Source organism: Syngnathus scovelli, chromosome 18 (genome assembly GCF_024217435.2).
Source record: "Syngnathus scovelli strain Florida chromosome 18, RoL_Ssco_1.2, whole genome shotgun sequence".
In the NCBI taxonomy this organism is placed as follows: Eukaryota; Metazoa; Chordata; class Actinopteri; order Syngnathiformes; family Syngnathidae; genus Syngnathus; species Syngnathus scovelli.
In genome coordinates, this window is record NC_090864.1 from 6,357,565 (window position 1) to 6,370,873 (window position 13,309).

The following is a 13,309-nucleotide window of genomic DNA, read 5'->3' on the forward strand; positions in this document are numbered from 1 at the left end:
CACTGCTTGACTCATGCTCCTGTTGAATTCCTGGACGAGTAATCCTCCCTCGGCCGCAATGACTGCCGTGCCAACTGTTGTCTGTTTTCCATTCAACATCTATTATTATCCGTTCTATCAGCATTTTGTCCATGTTATTATTACGCCATGCCAACATACATGGTCAAAACAGTTAGCTACTAAAATAATTAAAAAATATTGAGTGAGTAGTTTTTAAAAAGTATAACCGATAAAGGACAATTATAATTTAGTTGCATTTGCATGTTCTTTTTCCCAAACATTTAATGGACCTTGAGTTCATAACATGGCGGATCTGATTTCTTTTGCCATCTTTGGGCATATCCAGGAACGTCAACGAACGTAGTGGAGCGTTTGGGATTGTTACATTTGCTCACGTGGGATGATTAGGTGTCAAACAATCAACATTTCTCGTCAAAACGTGTATAACTTTGTCCACGTTATACGTATTTCTGTATATTTGATAGTTTATGTGAATTTGTTTGATCTTGAATGTTTTGTGTTGTCATAACTCCTGTAACATTTTCATCAATACAAGAGACACCCCTATTTTATTTGGCAGTTGGCCTCGGCCAGATTGACAAGCCAGGAAGTTAAGGGCGGTGGTTGCGAGAAGATCTACGCCGTTGAGTTTAGTTGACACCGATTTTCTTCTTGTCAGGTAAATACGCAACTTATTTGCTATTACTCCATTATCTGCTAGTTCATATTCTTACGGAGAAAGTAATGGAAAGCAAGTGCCATTCGAAGTGGGAGTGATGCTTAAAAACATAAAAATGGGACTATTAGCCAGCTAGCTTGCCTGCCGTTAGCTCATCGCGACGCCTGTTTCTTGGTTTGTTTGTTTCGACAACATGAGCAAATTACACGACATGTTAGACGAAGTGGTTGCCTTTAAACGCGTGTACATTACAAAGAGAGAAGTATTCATGAGAGTTAATTTCTCTGAGTTTTTAGTATCGTCGTATTGTTTGTGTGGCTCCCAGGCCGCATTCCATTTGGCTTGTTAATCGACTTCCTATTTTCAACAAATGACGCGTTGAGAGAGAGAAAGTTTAATTTGTTTCATGCTTACCAAGCGTGTAATATCGCCAAACTACCTGTTATATGTAAAGTGTGTTATCGTTGCCGAACCCTCGACCAAAGGTTCACCTGCTTTCGCCATCAAAAGAACGGGCACTTGACGTCAGTTTGATCAAGAGAAGACTTTAGCAAACATCTACTTTTTAAATTGGAACGCAATGACCAACATTACGCTGATTGTTTGAGATGGAAGATCAAGTCATTTAACATAAAAAATGATTAATTGATGACTAAAAATATTTTCCACACTGCTGTTTTTGATATTGCACACATTGAAGATATTCACAACGTCAAGCTCTCTCACTCAAAGAATTCTTAGCAAGTTTGGGTCTCGAGTGTGATTTTGTTTGTCATCCTAATTGTACAGCTTTCATTATAGTGGTTTCTGGTGTTTAACATTGTTGTATTGAATCCTAAACTACTGTATTGAAGTTGGATGAGAGCGCTGTCTGGTCCTGTCTGAGCCTGTTGCAGCTCATTCCACATATTTCCCAGTTTTTCCACGAGCGCCTCGGAATGTTGAACGTCCACATTGGAGACGCGGCCTCATAAGGGCATCCGTGCGCACATCGTTAACTTTACTCCCATTTTGAGACAGCCATCTGGAAAGATGGCCAAGACTTCCATTTATAGCTCAGTCGAGAATGCCGTTCGGAACGAGGCGTGCCGTCCCGGCGACGGTGCTTGGCGGTGTGTCAGCCATGCCGATCGGTAGCGTGTGACGTTTTTCAGTGTGTCACTTTTGAATTTGTGGCGCAGGGATCCAAAGCGTCAAGATGGCGAGCAAACGGGCAAAGGGAAAGACCACCAAGAAGCGCCCCCAGCGCGCCACCTCCAATGTCTTCGCCATGTTCGACCAGTCGCAGATCCAGGAGTTCAAGGAGGCCTTCAACATGATCGACCAGAATCGTGATGGCTTCGTGGACAAGGAGGACCTCCACGACATGCTCGCCTCACTTGGTGAGTGCTCGCATCTCTCATCGGTACGGCAAATGTTTAAAAAAAAAAAAAAGTGCAGTGCATCATTTTTAAAATCAAATCTGCTTTTCAGACTTCATTTGTCACTGGCCACTTATCTCCTAATTTTGCGATTAAAAATAAATATCCTGTTTAGTCTTCGCCGGTTATCAAGCCACAGCTCTTTGAAAACCGGTTGAAAGAGCCGCTGTTTGTCTCCGTCTGGCAAATAAGTGCTGTCTTCTGATGCCTCGCAGGGAAGAATCCCACGGACGACTACCTGGATGCCATGATGACCGAGGCTCCCGGCCCCATCAACTTCACCATGTTCCTCACCATGTTTGGAGAGAAGCTAAACGGCACGGACCCTGAGGACGTCATCAGGAACGCCTTTGCCTGCTTTGATGAAGAAGGAACAGGTACCAGAAAAGGAACCGTAAAAACAAGCTCATAAATTATTTCTAGGTCTTAGTGGACAAAAACTGAAATCCCGGCGGTGGTTCCTTCAGGTTTCATCCCGGAAGATTACCTCAGGGAGCTGCTCACGACAATGGGCGACCGCTTCACAGACGACGAGGTGGACGAGCTGTTTCGCGAGGCGCCCATCGACAAGAAGAGCAACTTCAACTATGTGGAGTTTACGCGCATCCTCAAGCACGGTGCCAAGGATAAGGATGATTAAAGCCAAAGCAAAACAAAGCCAGTGGATTCTTCTTCCACTTTGTGTCGGTTATGACCGCTGTACTGGCAATCTCAACTCTTCTGTAATAAACCGTGTTATGTCAAGCACGCCGAAGCAATAATTCTCTGCTGTGTCGGATGTGCCATTGGGTTGGAGCTGACTTGTTTTTGCATTTTATAATATAAAGTTTTCAAATAAAGCTTTCTATATGTTGTTTTTTTCTGCCGTGTGTTTCCATTAAGTGTAAATGACAAACTATACATCCTACCAGTTTGTTTTTTTGTTTTCAAAGATGGGAGACCTTGATTTACGACGAACCTTAAAACATCTGTTTAAATCTCATTTATCGCCCTCTACCGGTGAAACGTGTCTAACGAGAAGGTGCGTTCGGAGTACTGAGGGAAGACTCGTTTACTATTTACGTTTTTAAAAACCTCAATTTAGCTGCCTCAATTTATTTAATGCGTGATGGGATTTGAAATGGTTACATTTGGGTACATTTTTATTTTGGCGACCGACTGCCATGTAGCTACCGGAAACCAGCGCAATTGTCAGAAAAACGAACATCCCGTGAATGCGTCAAGCACTGTTACGGAACCACGTTACGAGACGAATTCAGCCGGGTTCACCTCGTCTTCTCCTTTTGTCCCCAGCGACAGGAGAGCCTAGGTATGTATTGGGCTGCTAGTAAACATTTATTGTTCCGAAACCTTTTTTGTCATAAAGTGCTTTACATCCACTAGGAGTTTGCCACTTTTCCTTGACGCCGCCAGGCTAGCTGCTAAATTGCTATTAGCGAACCTGAAGGTTGCTCAGGACAGCGGTTCGCAAACTTTTTGGGTCCCTGGGAGTTTTGTTTTTTAATTTAACGTATATTCATGGTCGCTATGCGCCGTGCACCGATTCCAATTACAGCGAGACTACGAATCATAGTAATGCCTTCGCCTAGGAAATAATATAAAAAGTGACTTGAGGTAGAGGAACTTCATTTGGATCATGAGTAACCAACCAACTGTTCCAATTATTCTAGAACTGAGAAATCTGCACAATATTTTCCATACGTTTTTTGCTTGGAAGTGGTTTGTGTTCATAAACGTGCTTAAAAGGTGCGTTTTAAAGTGCTGGCGTGGATTTATTGGTTTAACTTCATCCCACTTGTTTTATCTTACTTTGGATTGTTCTTTGTGTGTTCTAGCGTGATGACATTGGGACTGAGGTCATGGCATTGAAACTAGTCCAAAGACTTTCAGTAGGAGTTCATCTCGGTTCCGTCTTCCCGGCAGTCTGGCCCGTGTGCGTGGCCTGCCTAAACGCGTCGGCGGGGCGTTGCATCCTCACAGGCGGCTGCCGCCGGCTCCAACCATCGCGAGGCACCAGGAGCCTGACCGCCGTCGTCCGGGACCCGTCGTTCGTGGGAACGCTCGGGGACTCTGCACCCCGGTTCCGTCTGACCCAGCGACACGGTCCCGTCGACAAAGACGAACGCGACTTCCACAAGCGTTTGAACGACTGCTCGTCTTCATCCCAGGTGTTTGATGTCGGCAGATCTAACTACATACAATTCACATTTCATAATTAAGTATCCTAAATGAGCAATTACGTTAAATTCACATTTGACCCGATTGCCATTTTGTTCTTCTGTGAAGGTTTTCAAGGTGCTGCGCTCATCGACGGCAGTGTCAGATGGCGCGGCGGCCGCCGCACTGCACCGCCTGGCTGACCTGGAGCGGGAGGAGGGCGAGAACCCCTGCCTGCGTGACCCCTCGGTGCTGGAAGACCACACCGTTCGAGCACTGTGCCTGCAGCTTGAGTGCGACTCGCGCCTTTTGTCCGATTCCGCTTTGATGTCGGCTCTTCTGGCGTGCACGCGTCTCTACATCGACCCCTGGAGCACTCTGATGGTAACTATTTACAAAGTTGGAAACGGGGATCGAACAAGAGCTTTCAAAGTTGAAGTTTGGGTCTAAATGCCTCTCCTTTGCACCTTTAGGTGCGTCTGTTGTCGGAGAGCCAGGAGAGGCTGGAGGGCGGTGACCTAAGCGTGAGCCAGCTTTGCACGCTGGGCCGGGCGGCGCTGGCCGTAGAGGGCTCCGGGGGCGCCATGCTGGCGGAGGTCATGGCACAAATCCAGAAGGCGGCACCCTCACGGTGGAGCTTAGACGAACTTGTGGCGGTGTACCAGCTTCTGCAAAGTGGCGCGGCACTCGGTGGCAAATACAGGGACCTCCTGAATGCCATGCACGCCCACGCCGTGACGGTGGTGCCTTTCATGGATGAGGTGGCTGTCAGCGGGCTGCTCGGCGCCCTGAAGGACCTGGACCAAACCCAGGCCACGCCGCTGGTGATCCAGTTGTGCAAACGGGCCGTGCGCCACCTGCCCCACTTCTCTGACGAGCAGCTGGCAGCCGTCCTCGCCGCCCTCATGCACTTTGGACATAGCGACCACTACCTGATGGAGGCGCTGGAGCGTCGCGTGTCCGCCTCCGCCTTCACGTGCCACCCGGAGACGCTTACCAAGGCTACGCAGTTCTTGAGCCGCAGGAACATCCTGTCGCCGGCTGTGCTGGACGCCGTGGCCGAGAGCTTCGTGTACCGAGCGGACGGCTACAGCACGGGGCAGATAGCGCGGCAGATTGCGCCGTTCGGGAAGCTGGCCTACCTTCCGCCCAACGCCGGCGAGCTCTTCAGAAAGGTGGAGAGCATCCTGCGCACGCGATTCTCACAGTTTCAGCCCCGCACTCTGCTGAGCCTTCTGCACTCGTGCATCCTGGTGGAGAGGTTTCCCGTCAACTTTGTTTCCAAGGTCTTCAGCAGCTTCTTCCTGCAGCAGCTGCAAGGTGAGGGACACACCAAACAGCCACTCCTCAAGTTTCCCTGTTCAAGGGAAGAGAAATGTTATGGTGGCCCAAAAAATATCTGATGCCGTTTGTCGTGTTTCAGAGGAAAAGAACGGGATGGACCATTTTGTCCTGGCGCAGCTGACTCAACTCTACATGACCGTCAAATTGGAGTGTCCCTTTTATGAGGTAAACGGGTTTGATATGTCATTTCATCTCACTTGTCGATATTACTCAATATTATACCATCTTCTCAGGGCCCTCGTCTGCTCCCCAAGTACCGCGTCAAGTCCTTCCTGATGCCGGGACGCTCCCTGGAGACGGCGGTGGACCCGCAGATGGACAACTCGGTCAAGTCGGGCCTGGTGAAGCTCTTTGGCGCACGCTCCTACTTTGCCTCTAAAGTTTTGACACCTTACTGCTACACACTGGGTAAGGCAGCGTTAGGTGCCGGACCAATGCTGTGACATGCCTTGATGCGCCATTGTGTATGCAGACGTGGAGATCAAGCTGGACGAGGAAGGATACGTGCTCCCTGCCAGCCATCAGGACGTTTTCAAACGGTGCGTAAAGCCCCCACCTCGAACAAATAAGGGCCTGTCTGAAATCCACACTCTTTTCCTCAGGATAGCGCTGTGCATTGACGGCGAGCAGCGCTTCAGCACCAACGCCAGACGGCTCCTCGGTAGCGAGAGCATCAAGCAGCGCCACCTCCAGCTGCTGGGATACCAAGTTGTCCAGGTGTGCTTCTTTCCCACTGCTTTTTCAGAATGAAAATGCGATGGTTCCTTTATTGACGCCGTGCTTCTACGCTACAGATCCCCTTCTATGAATTTAAGCAACTGCGCAGCAAGGCCACCATCAGCAATTACCTCCACCAGAAAATCTTCCCTCACAGCTACAGACTCATTTGGTGATTTATGACTCCAAATGTTATTTGAGCTTTGTAACTAGAAAGGATGAGGGGAAGGAAAACAAAATACCCAATAAACATGACACGCGTTGCGTTATATGCAGCGTTGTTTGAAAAATACCATTTATTGTGAGTTCCACCTTCGATTAATAGAACAATCATTAAGATGAATGAGAAAGCAATTTGATCATTTTGGTTAGTCTAAGGCAAGGAGTGTCACTCGGATAAATAGAAGGGAGGGGTAAGACACAATCGTCTGTTTATGTGGCGGGAATTTGAGGAAGGCCAAACTCGTCCACCAAGACGCCTTCCTGTAAGAACAGAAAGCAAGTGGTATGAATGGGAGCAGCGGAGAGAACAGCAAGAGTTGGAATCTTTATGATAGGCTACCCTGATAGATTTGGAGCCAGGCAGGCCTTCGGGGATGGCCGGCGCCGTAGACGCCTCGTCCAAGTAGGAGCTGTCCTCGTCCATCAGGAACTCGTCTCCCAGGGCGTTCAGCTCTGCCGACCGCACAAAGATCGTGAACGGCGCCCTCGCATCGGAATGGACTCGCCACCACATCAAGCAACAGCACGCCCTAACCTTCCCCCTGTCTCACCTCGGCCCATCTTCACAGGGTGAGCACTTTTACTTTGTTCTATAAATTTATTCTACAAATTAAGCGCAGTTATAAAAAAAATAATAATAATTTGAAAACACTAGTTTAACATTTCAGCACTAAAAAATTAAAAAATGTTAAGTATGTACAAAGAAGTACAATTTAACTGCAAAGTGAATCATAATGTTTAAATAACACAATTTTAACAAATAAACTGAAATATTAATTTGGGGAGAAAAATCAAATGAATCCAACAGATATCAAACAATGCAGCAAAACAATGTTCAAAATGAAAGTTTTTTGCAACCGACCCGCCTCCAAGTCGTCCTCGTCAATCTCGGGAGTTCCGTAGCTGCGGCTCAGCGTCTCTTGGATCTCGTTGGCGTCTTCCATCATGTCCTCCAGCTGATCTTGAATGTTCTTAGACGGGAAATGAAAAGCTTAGCTTGTGCTCGTTGTTATTGGTGGGAGGGGAAACAAAATGTAAAAGTACCTCGATTTGATCGAGTTTGACTTGCTTGTACGCTTTCTTCATGTCTTTCAGGCCGCCCTTCATGGCATCCACCTTAAGAAAAAACACACGTCAGTAAACATTCAAAGCACTTCACATTTTAGGCGTCAAGTGAGCTTACTGTGGTTTTAGTGTCTTGGAGGGTTTGAATGGTGTAGTTGGCTTGTTCCATGTTAAACGACTGCTGCATGAGGTTGTCTCGCTGGCCCTCGTACCTGCAACGGCAACAATTCTAGTTGGACTAAAGTTGGGGGAAAAACAAAATAAAATTTCAAAGTAGCAAAAAGGACACTTGCATTCGCTTCTGCTTCAGGATCCTCATGGCCTTTTGTTTGACCATGTTCTAATGGCAAGAGCACAGAAGAACGTGGTCAGTAAACAAAACAGACATTGGATCGTGTTTGCTGTTTCACCTTTGATGGTCCGTCTCGCATCTTCTTCATCTGTTCCTTGTACTTGACAAGCTCGGCATCCAGTCTGGCAATTTTCTTATCCACAGACTCCGAACGGGAATCCACCTTTTCAAGTCACAAAGCGTATTTTCCATTTTACAACCAAACAAAAGCTGTTCTTTGCCAGCAAATCTGACGGAACCAATCTGCATTTACAAAACTAGTAATGAATGAGCGTGGAATGTCAATTGGCCGCACTGACGTCACAATTAGGTAAAACTCTACGGCTCACTCAGACATATTTTCAGAAATAGGCAGCTCAAAAGGTTTCCTTGATTCCATTATTTCAACTTTTTCTATACGACACTTGGAAGTCTAAAACAACCGTAGGCGAACGAGCGCAAAGATGCTATAAAATATGCAGCAAATCAGCACAGACAAACGCTTACAAACGCGCAATGTTGTGCTAACATCGTTTACTGCAATAAATATTTCTTTTTTATATAGTTTCATATCTAAATGTATGTACACTGCTGGCTATAAATAATCTCTTCCTCTCAAGTCACCTGCAAACCTGTAGAACCGGTTCATACCGGTCCGCTCTATCTCACCAAAAACTAAATAGTTTTTATCGCGGCTTTTTATTTATGGCATTCAAAATATTTTGAACGAGACAATTGGCGATGAATCACGGCTTAAATGTTGTTTTTAACCCGTGACATGACATCAACACCGTCACGCGTCAATATTAATAATTTGGTTCAAAATTAATTTGGAGGCAACACTACAAGTTTAAACAGGCACGTTTTTCTTTCCGACTCCCGAGAAAACTCGTCAATTGTTAGGCCCAACTAAATTGGCCTCTCCGGCAGGGCTGGTCTTTGTTTACTTGGAGGTAGGGGGGAAAAAAAAAAAGAATGTTGAAAAATGTACTTACGGTTCCGATGCAGTCCGTAAGGTTCGGTGGCGGACCCTTGGGTTTCCCCTTACCAAAAATACGATTCATTTTAATGAAAAAAACAAACAAACTTGTGCTGAGCGTATGTTTTTTCGCCGTCTGTCTATTCTACCACCCTCGAAACACCCGGAAGTGTCGACAATGACGTCATTTGACTATGTCACCAATACCACGCCCGTGGAAGATTTAGATTTATCACTTGTAATAAACGCTTTTGGCCACCAAGAGACGCTACTGACTCATTTTTAGAGATAGGCAGATTTTACGAGGCGTTAATTGGCAGACAGGCACTATTTGCATATATGAAAAATATTTTTTTCCTTTGTCTTCTTTAAACTTTATTTAATGTGTTATACAAACAAAGCCAATGTACAGCTACGGGTGAACAAACATAAGTAGGATGATGGTAAAATGACAGACATAGCCCAAAATAACCTAAATTTCTTGGGATGAAGTCTCTGAAGTTATTTTTGTTGTCAGAAATCTTAAAAATAGCAGTGAAACATTCACACTCATTTACAACAAAAGTGCCGATCATGCATTTAGGCCGCCGATGGAATAAGCGTGACATGCTACAAGAACTATATATTCTATTCTATCTCAAACAAATCACAATCACGTTACCGTTACATATGGATTGGTAATATGCAGGCTTTGTCATATTTGAACATTTCAATGGGATTATTATGTCACACGTGGCGGGATTATTCTCTGTCAAATCCTCCTAGTGGATGACAAAAAGCCTTCTGTCAAATTTCTATTCCAACATGCTCTCCGGGTTCCTCTTCTTAAAGGTCACCATTCGTCTCGTCCCCAAAATAGTCCTGTCTGTCTCAATCTGCTGTATTGAAAGTGAGTCCAACAACTCAAATCCTCCTTTGCCACCTCTCCAAACGATGTCCGTCAGGCCACCATGTCCGTGTCTACATGGTTGTGGTGACGTGAGTGAGACCCAAGTCCCGAGAGTCCTCTTTTCCCATGTGGGAAAACGAAGACAGTTCCAGTGCTAGTCATGTGGCCTTACTGTTCTCATCCGGGTTGCGGAGGGGCACGGCGGCCTCGCCCACGGCCTCCGGTGCTGCTGCCGCCTTCCTGCTCCTGGATGCCTTCTGCTGCCTTAGCCTAGCTGAGACGCAGAAGTCCTTGAAGCAGCGCTTAAAGTTTTCATCCAGGAAGGCGTAGAGGATGGGATTGAGGCTACTGTTGGTGTAGCCCAGCGCCACACAAAAGAAGTAGGCGGCCATGATGGCGGTGGTCTCGGGCACGCTGGCCAGCGCCTTAACCAGAATAAAGATGTGGATGGGGGTCCAGCACACCACGAAGACGGCCACCACCACCACCACCAGCCGGGTGATGCGCCGCAGGTTGCGGTCCTTCACCCGTGAGCCGGACAGCATGCGCACGCTCTTGAGGCGGAGGAGCATCAGGGAGTAGCACACGGTGATGATGAGAACCGGCACCACGAAGGCGAAGACAAACACACACATTTTCATGACCGTGTCCCAGTACACGTACGGCTCGGGGAACTGTAAGGTGCACTCGGTGATGCCTGCAAGGGACAACAGCACAAATGGACCCAAAACATGAAGCAATCAATAACCTGGACTACCAACTGGATCAGGCTAGGATTCAATTCCCGGACTAGCGCCCAAACTCGGAAATGTGTCTGAGAGCTCACCGAGGTTTGTCTGGGTACCGCCCAGGATAAAAGCGGGAATGCCGGCGGCCGAGGACAGGATCCAGATGCACACGTTGATGACCTTGGCCTTAACTGGGGTCCGGAAGTCCAGCGCCTTGACCGGGTGGCACACGGCCACGTAGCGGTCCACGCTCATCATGGTGAGCGTGAAGATGCTGGTGAACATGTTGTAGTAGTCGATGGCGATGAAGACCTTGCACAGCACCTGGCCGAAGGGCCACGTGTTGAGCAGGTAGTCGGTGCTCTGGAAGGGCATGGTGGTGGTGACCAGGGCGTCGGCCAGGGCCAGGTTGAAGATGTAGATGTTGGTGGCCGTTTTCATCTTGGTGTACCTGAGACGACACGGAAAGTTGCAAAGCGCCCTGAGCGAGCTCGGCGGCATGAATCAAACAGCAGCTCGCTTCGTGTTTCCGGGCTTCATTGTTATGCATCGGACGAGGCCCGTTTCTCCACTTCATTAAATGAGGGAAGCGTAATCGCACTAAGTAATTACTTTTTTTCTCATCGGACCGCAGTCGCTTACTTTTTTTTTCCCTTTTGTCTTGTTTTACTGTTGAGTGCCCCGCCTTTTGCGGGAACACAGAGAACAAACCGGACTTCAAAATTACCTTTACTTTTTCATGAAGCCAAACTATATTATTCAGCTTAATAGCGTAACGCTATGGTTACATTATTGATCTCAACGTCTTGCAGGCTCCAGGCGGCTTTTGTTTAATTAGTGCGACCAAAAGCAGCAGCCGAGTCATCAATAAAATAGTTGGCCCAAGCACATTTGATTCAGCTCACCGCTGTGTTGTATTCACACATTTGGAACACTTGGTGGAGTCTGTTAAGTTTACCAGGAGTTGGCTAACTTGAATCAGTGCTTGTGTTTGCTAACTGGCCTTTTTTTAAATTTAGCAGCAGTCACAGCAGTGCGACGTCTCTTTCCACTTAAGTGTTGACCCAAACCAAGCCCTGTACAGTTGACAGCGCTAATAGTCCAGCTTGATTGGTTCAATCCAATGTAATAAAATAAAGGCTCGCCAGAAGCGGGACAATGTCAGCAATCAGGGCCAGCGTGACACCTTTCTAATACAAAGCGTCGAGGAATCAATGTTTAATATAAAGGTATCGATTGGAAGGCGCTCGCCATCGTGCGCTCGTTTGAATAGAGCGCTTCTCTTCGAGCGCTTATGAAGCCACTGCTGCGGCCAGCCGGGCGTCACTTTTTGATTTGATGCCACCCGCTCGCTATCTGCTGCATCTTTTTTTTTTTTTTCAACCGGAACATCAGGGTGGATTTGCCGCCTCTGTGTGTCGTAAATAAAGAGCCAATGTGGCCCCTCGGAGCTATAATTAATATCACGTTGACCAGTCTGCTGGGAGGCTGTGATTTATGGAAGCGCTGTTATTGCTTCGGTGGGGCCACTTCTCGAGGGACGCGGGCGATGGGATTCATAAAGTGAGCTTGTGGGCCGTCGGGGGCACATATCAACTCGAGCAATCGATTGCAGCATGTCACGCATATGTGGAATTAATGACACGGTGAAAGTGAAACTCCACACCTCCGGCTCGAAGGAAACCGCTTACGCTCACTTGATTAGGTACGCCGAGTCGTGGAATCAAGGCCGCCAAGCTTGTTTTGGATTCAGTCTCACATGCAAGTGACAGAACTTATTATTATTGTTGTTGTTGCTCATTAGTATTTATTATTACACCCCGACGCGTATCATGACATTGTCCCCATTTGAGCTCCACGCTAATTCTTGGAGACAGGCAGACAGACAGACAGCTGCTTTCTTTTTTTCTTTTTTTTTTCTTTTTTGTGGCTCCTTACCGGACGATGACATACATGACCAGGCAGTTGCCCAGCAATCCCACCACGAAGACGAGCGAGTAGACGGCGGTGATGATGGGTATGACGGGCGACAAGGCGTCTTGGTCCAGCTCCCAGTCCTGGTCACCCACGCTGCCATTCCGACTCCACGCTGAAGCGTTGCCGCTCGCGGCGGCGCTTGACGCGTCTTCCTGCAAACGCTCCCGAAACGTCTCGGCCGGACCAGCGCTTTCCATCATTGCAAAAGGTGCACACGCTTCCACTTGCTGTTTGCAGCAAACTTTGGAAAGAGGGGCGGAGGGCGCGTACCCGCGCGCTGCACACTGTTCGCGCGCGCGCGTCAACATGTGGCGCGTGAACGACGCGCGTTTTTATAAATACACTCGCTCATGACGGCCACTGCGAGAAAACTAAAACATCCTCTTCTTCGCAAGACTTCTACTGCGTGCGCATGTAAATGATTGCAGAAGAGGATAATTGTGATGATAACCAGAGAACGGGCCATCCCCCCCCCCCCCTGCCCTGACACGTCTGCCAGCCAGTGTGTACTTTTTTTACTTTTTTGTCAGTGATGACGTCACAGCTTGACTTGCATTAGTATGAAACATTATTTTAGTAAAGTTTTTTATTTTCAATATTAATGTAAATTTAAACTCTGCAAAATGTTACAGGTGCTTCCAGTCATATCAATTCTGGGAACAAAACCTCGTTATTTTGATGAACATGTCGGCCTCCTTAACACCTGTATTTCCATGTTGGTCAAAATGTTGTCTTCTTGGAGTGCTGAGTGTGTTTTTTTCTTTTCTTTCCTTTTAATGGGCGCTTCTCGATGTAAAATG

At 47.2% G+C, this 13,309-nt stretch overlaps 4 protein-coding genes across 4 annotated transcripts; 2 read left to right on the top strand and 2 right to left on the bottom strand.

Moving 5' to 3' along the window:
- Positions 1 to 520: 520 nt before the first annotated feature.
- myl12.1 (myosin, light chain 12, genome duplicate 1) lies at positions 521 to 2,954 on the top strand. Its single transcript, XM_049749600.1, has 4 exons — positions 521 to 679; positions 1,861 to 2,061; positions 2,316 to 2,477; positions 2,568 to 2,954. The coding sequence occupies exons 2-4, from the start codon at positions 1,878 to 1,880 to the stop codon at positions 2,738 to 2,740; spliced, it is 519 nt and encodes a 172-aa protein (XP_049605557.1). The 5' UTR covers positions 521 to 679; positions 1,861 to 1,877; the 3' UTR covers positions 2,741 to 2,954.
- Positions 2,955 to 3,104: 150 nt separating this feature from the next.
- On the top strand, positions 3,105 to 6,610 carry fastkd3 (FAST kinase domains 3). Its single transcript, XM_049749576.2, has 9 exons — positions 3,105 to 3,409; positions 3,936 to 4,268; positions 4,387 to 4,641; positions 4,731 to 5,577; positions 5,681 to 5,766; positions 5,835 to 6,009; positions 6,074 to 6,140; positions 6,204 to 6,318; positions 6,396 to 6,610. Exons 2-9 carry the CDS (start codon positions 3,960 to 3,962, stop codon positions 6,492 to 6,494), a joined length of 1,953 nt encoding a protein of 650 aa, XP_049605533.1. The 5' UTR covers positions 3,105 to 3,409; positions 3,936 to 3,959; the 3' UTR covers positions 6,495 to 6,610.
- chmp5b (charged multivesicular body protein 5b) lies at positions 6,597 to 9,080 on the bottom strand. The gene is made up of 8 exons (XM_049749599.2): positions 8,932 to 9,080; positions 8,016 to 8,120; positions 7,899 to 7,945; positions 7,724 to 7,817; positions 7,585 to 7,656; positions 7,403 to 7,511; positions 6,881 to 6,993; positions 6,597 to 6,801 (listed from the first exon to the last, which is right to left on the bottom strand). The coding sequence occupies exons 1-8, from the start codon at positions 8,998 to 9,000 to the stop codon at positions 6,751 to 6,753; spliced, it is 660 nt and encodes a 219-aa protein (XP_049605556.1). The 5' UTR covers positions 9,001 to 9,080; the 3' UTR covers positions 6,597 to 6,750.
- LOC125986141 (delta-type opioid receptor) lies at positions 8,944 to 12,962 on the bottom strand. Its single transcript, XM_049749593.2, has 3 exons — positions 12,471 to 12,962; positions 10,631 to 10,983; positions 8,944 to 10,501 (listed from the first exon to the last, which is right to left on the bottom strand). The coding sequence occupies exons 1-3, from the start codon at positions 12,815 to 12,817 to the stop codon at positions 9,963 to 9,965; spliced, it is 1,239 nt and encodes a 412-aa protein (XP_049605550.1). The 5' UTR covers positions 12,818 to 12,962; the 3' UTR covers positions 8,944 to 9,962.
- Positions 12,963 to 13,309: the final 347 nt, after the last annotated feature.